This window comes from Pygoscelis adeliae, unplaced genomic scaffold (genome assembly GCF_000699105.1).
Source record: "Pygoscelis adeliae isolate BGI_AS28 unplaced genomic scaffold, ASM69910v1 Scaffold76, whole genome shotgun sequence".
Lineage (NCBI taxonomy): Eukaryota > Metazoa > Chordata > Aves > Sphenisciformes > Spheniscidae > Pygoscelis > Pygoscelis adeliae.
In genome coordinates, this window is record NW_008825111.1 from 724,942 (window position 1) to 729,376 (window position 4,435).

General features: G+C 39.5%; 1 protein-coding gene across 1 annotated transcript in view; it reads right to left on the bottom strand.

Annotated features, from left to right (window-relative positions):
• Nucleotides 1-817: 817 nt before the first annotated feature.
• AIM1 (absent in melanoma 1) overlaps nt 818-4,435 on the bottom strand; it is a 41,121-nt gene continuing 37,503 nt past the window's right edge. The window contains exons 20-21 of the mRNA XM_009327921.1: nt 3,691-3,853; nt 818-906 (exon numbers count right to left, since the gene is read on the bottom strand). Coding sequence (XP_009326196.1) covers nt 818-906; nt 3,691-3,853 — 252 coding nt within the window. The remainder of the gene's footprint in view (nt 907-3,690; nt 3,854-4,435) is intronic.

The following is a 4,435-nucleotide window of genomic DNA, read 5'->3' on the forward strand; positions in this document are numbered from 1 at the left end:
CTGTTTTAAAAGGTAAAAATTTGACTTGGCAAAGAAGTAAAATACCCATAACTCAAAAAGTTAGGCAGCCTAGAAAACGGGCAAGTTCTTCACGTTCTGATGCATCCTTTTGCCAGCCTTCTCTTTTTCTAACAAACATCTACTAATTTACATCGTCTCTACATGAGAAAAACTAGAATTTTTTCTTAATTTAGGACTTACTGCATTAGCATACTAACTATATTTGAAGCCACGTGTTAAAATTCTTTGGGTGTGCTGTGTGCTAGCAGTCTTTAAACTTCAGTAAACGTTAAGTTTGTTCCAGTGAAACAAATATATTAATTTCCAGTAGTGAATATTTCTCTATACTACAGCCCATAGGTCCAAGTTGCTATACCCATGTACACACTGCACTCCTGTCCTTTATAAAATAAGCTTTAATTATTTTTTAGCCCTTCTCTCGGTTAAAAAATAAATCTTTTAAAAATAATTTAAAATTACGCTTATGGACTATTCTGTCTGTGGACACCACTGTAACTCCATGGGGTCTCTCCCACCTTTAGTTCTTCCACTCTAGCCCGAGGCACACTACCACTCTCTATCTCACATTGAGTTGTGATAATCATCACAAAAAAAAAAGGGTTGAAAGATACTCAAGCTTTCAGAGGGATAATAATCTTAGATAGAGAGGTGAAATCATTCTGTTGCTTGTTCTTTTTAAAATTGCAAAGAAAAGACAAAACTCTTATTGTTGATCCTGTATCCTTCAGAGATGGCAGTGCCAATTCTAGTGTCTGGAATAGTGGCTAATTCAAACGTCATCTTCGCTTGTTTGGGTTTATACAACTAGCGGTTCCCAACACTGCGTTAACTTTTCTTCATTGACTGTGTTGACAACAACATGGTCGCGATCATATTGTGCGCCCCCTGTAAAGAAAAATTGAAGAGTGTAGATTATCTTTGAAATAAGAGACATGTACTCTAGGTTTCAGGGCAACTCTAATTAGAGTGCTGGTTTAGACAGTTTCTCTTCTCCCCAAGGCACTGAAAAGATAAACTCATTTTCATCACTGCCTGCTTTTGGAATTAATTCTGAAACAAGGGAGCCTGCCTGCTCCTCTCCACCCCCTTCAGTAGTTCAGTACCTCGGCTTTTTCAGCCTGGATGGGAAAGGAAGGAAACACTGCAGTACAGTCAGGTGTAGCTCCTTTAAGACTGTCATTTCCCAAGCGTCAAACTTGGCTGTTGAGTTTCCCCTCAACAGTTGGCAGTTGCCACTTTGCCCTAAAGATGATGTTTACACGATGAAATAAGTCCTGCTGCTAACAGACAATAGGGGTATAACCACGCCAGGGACAAGGTCTGGTACTCATTTACTCTTTGCCATTATAATCCTGGCTTTTGACCAGCTGCATCACAAGTCGCCTTACACAGAATATCCCCCAAACGTTCAGCTGTTTCCGCTGGCAGCTGAACATACCTGAATGCAAAATATAACCCTTTCTTAGAGGGGCTTAATTTACTCAGGTGATGCAATGCCGAACATGTTCCCACAGCAGAGCACCGTTAGTATTCTGACTTAAGAAACTCGGAAGCAAAGAAAACATTTGACTAGAGTGCAAAGTCAGAACTGACATTTTTTTCTCAGATCTAGTACATACTGCAGAAGCGTAGGACACGTGCATCTCGTGTAGTACAACACACCTGCAATAGCAGGTAGTATTCCCACTGGAAGCAGACATCAGAGCACCAGGACACTCCTACGGACACTGTCTTTCATTCTGCACCCCTACAGCCTCACCCTCCTTGAATGAGCAAAAGACAAGCCTGACAGCTGAAAGCTTATGATGAGTGTAACCAATATGGATTCTAGCAGATCTCAGAAATTCTAGGCACCTGGAGTCCTGCATGGGCAGGCACATTTAAGAGCAGTTCTTTTGTGCTAAAGAAATGCCATCTCAAACACCTTAGCTGTTCTCTGCTTCAGGAATTTGGGGGAAGCTTTCTGGTGCCACTGTCCCAAATGAGAAAGGTCTCCGAGAAGCTTCACACCAACATGATTTCTCTCCTTGCCATCACCAGGCAATTACTAAAAAGCAGTAGAGACACACAGCAGAAATACTCGCAAAGTTCTTCAGAAAGAGGGGAAAAAGAAGGGAATACCAGATCAAATACTCCCACAGGAAAAAAACCTAACCAGCAGCTACAAAAAAATAGCATTAGCTACATAGCTCAGTTATCACTGCGAGCGCGAAAAATATTTTGTAAGTGGTGTCTGATAGAATGTAAATATGTTATAATGGGAAAATATGGGATTTTTTTCAGTGGAACAAGAGACTATTTCCTTTGATAGAGCAGCGCTCTGGACAAGCTTTGTGCTATGCCAGTATATCCACAAGGTGGCATTGGTAACTGCACAGTTGAACAACTGCATTCGTTTGCTGAAGAATTCATTAATGCTCAATTTGTGGTCAAGAATGGATCAGCAGATTTGGCAGAAACAGGTGATGTTCCTACCAGGCTTTCTGAAATAAAAGCTAAACGTACCTACCCTTTCATATTTACCGTACAGATTTACTTTTTTGCAAACTAAGAGCGCATCTATACTTTCATCACCAGACCTATCCACTGTGAAGTTCCTCAGTTATAAATGCAGAATACGTAATTGCTTTTAACATGATTAACTGAAGACAAGGCAGCGTAATAGTATTTCTGCTTGTTTGGTGCAACTCGGAACTGACTTTAGAAAAAGGTATGCAGAGTCATGGTGACTAAAGACTCTCCCTTGAACTGGAGTCTTTTTGATTAATTATAAACTTATCATCACTAGCTTTTTACGGCAGTAAAGAGAATTTGTGACTATTTGTGCCAGTGTTGTATTATGGTCAGACATTAGATAACCCTTTTCTCACAGTTCCGATAGTCCTGTCCTTTTTAGTTCTGAAGTGCTGACTGTTGATTCTGCTTTTTTTTTTAATTTGTTTTTTGTAATTGCTGTAATTAATGTCACAGCATCAATGAAAAATTGATTTTAAAACAGCTAAAAAAAATTAACAGCTATAGAAAATGATTACTCCCCCCCCTCGAAAATGCAGAGTTATGTAAGAACATCTGATTATGCTAATTCTGCTAATCATGCCATTTGTTGCTTTTTCAGACCTTCTATGGAACTATGGAAACAAAATTCAGAAACAGTATCTACGTGAATCAAATTGCTGTGACAAAAGCGACTGTAAAACAGGCATCAAGTGTGCAGAGACCTTAGGCTGCCATGGCAGAATCTCATGTTTGCAATAAAGGTACAGCCATTAATAAACAAATGAAGAAACTTTTTGCATCTAATCACATCAGTATACAAGCCTGCCTTTGTTTTCCTAATGCCCTTTGGCTATTGCATCTACAACTACTATATAGGAAAATTTGCTCTGTACAAATTAAAGTTAATGAGAAGCTAGATTCTTCTTGCTTCAGCATTTTAAATGGGGAATACAAGATAAGCAAGTACTGTAAGTTACTAAACTGTAGGAAAAATGAAATTAAGTCCTAGGGCCTGTATAATTCAGGAGGTCAGACTAGCTCATCGGGTCTTTTTTGATTCTAGATTAAAGTAACTACAACACCATCCTTAATTTATAGGCACGTTTAGTGCCTATCCCACTGTAAATACCATGTAATTAAGACACAATGTAATGAGATAACACATTTGCTTACCTTTGATATCTAAAACCAGCTTGGGTTTCATCTTGCTATAAATCCTGCCATCAGGACTAATATGCCAGTATTGTTTGTCTTCATTCCGCTCAAATGACAGACCGAGTTTAGAGCCAGGAGTTATAAGATTTCCAACAATTGTCAAGCAGCAATCCTCTGCCATCTGTATCATCAGAAAAGCAACAGCAATTATTCAAAACGGTCTTACTTCTAGTATCCACTGTTTTTTAATCAGACAGATGTCAGCAGGTGAGAACAGAATCTAGGAACTACCTTCCCTAAAGGAATGTATTTTTGCCCCAAATTCAAGACTACTTATTTTTCTTTTGTTCCTGTTTTTGCTGACACTCTCCACTACATAGGGAACGTTAAAACAACCATGCTGTATTAGATCAAAAGGTACAATTAGCACCTGCCTCTAGCAGTGGCCAATAACAGATGCCATGGAAGATTACATTGACTCTGCTCTTGAATGCAGTATGTTCCTGGTAATCTCTCCCCATCTACAGCAATTTCCAGCCCAGAGACTTTTCCATGCAGAGCTGGTACCTTTAATACTGTCCTGGTTTCGGCTGGAATAGAGTTACTTTTCTTCCTAGTAGCTGGCACAGTGCTGTGTTTTGGATTTAGGATAAGAATAATGTTGATAACACACCAATGTTTCAGCTGTTGCTGAGCAGTGCTTACGCTAGTCAAGGACTTTTCAGCTTCCCATGCTCTACCGACTGAGAAGGCTGGAGGTGCA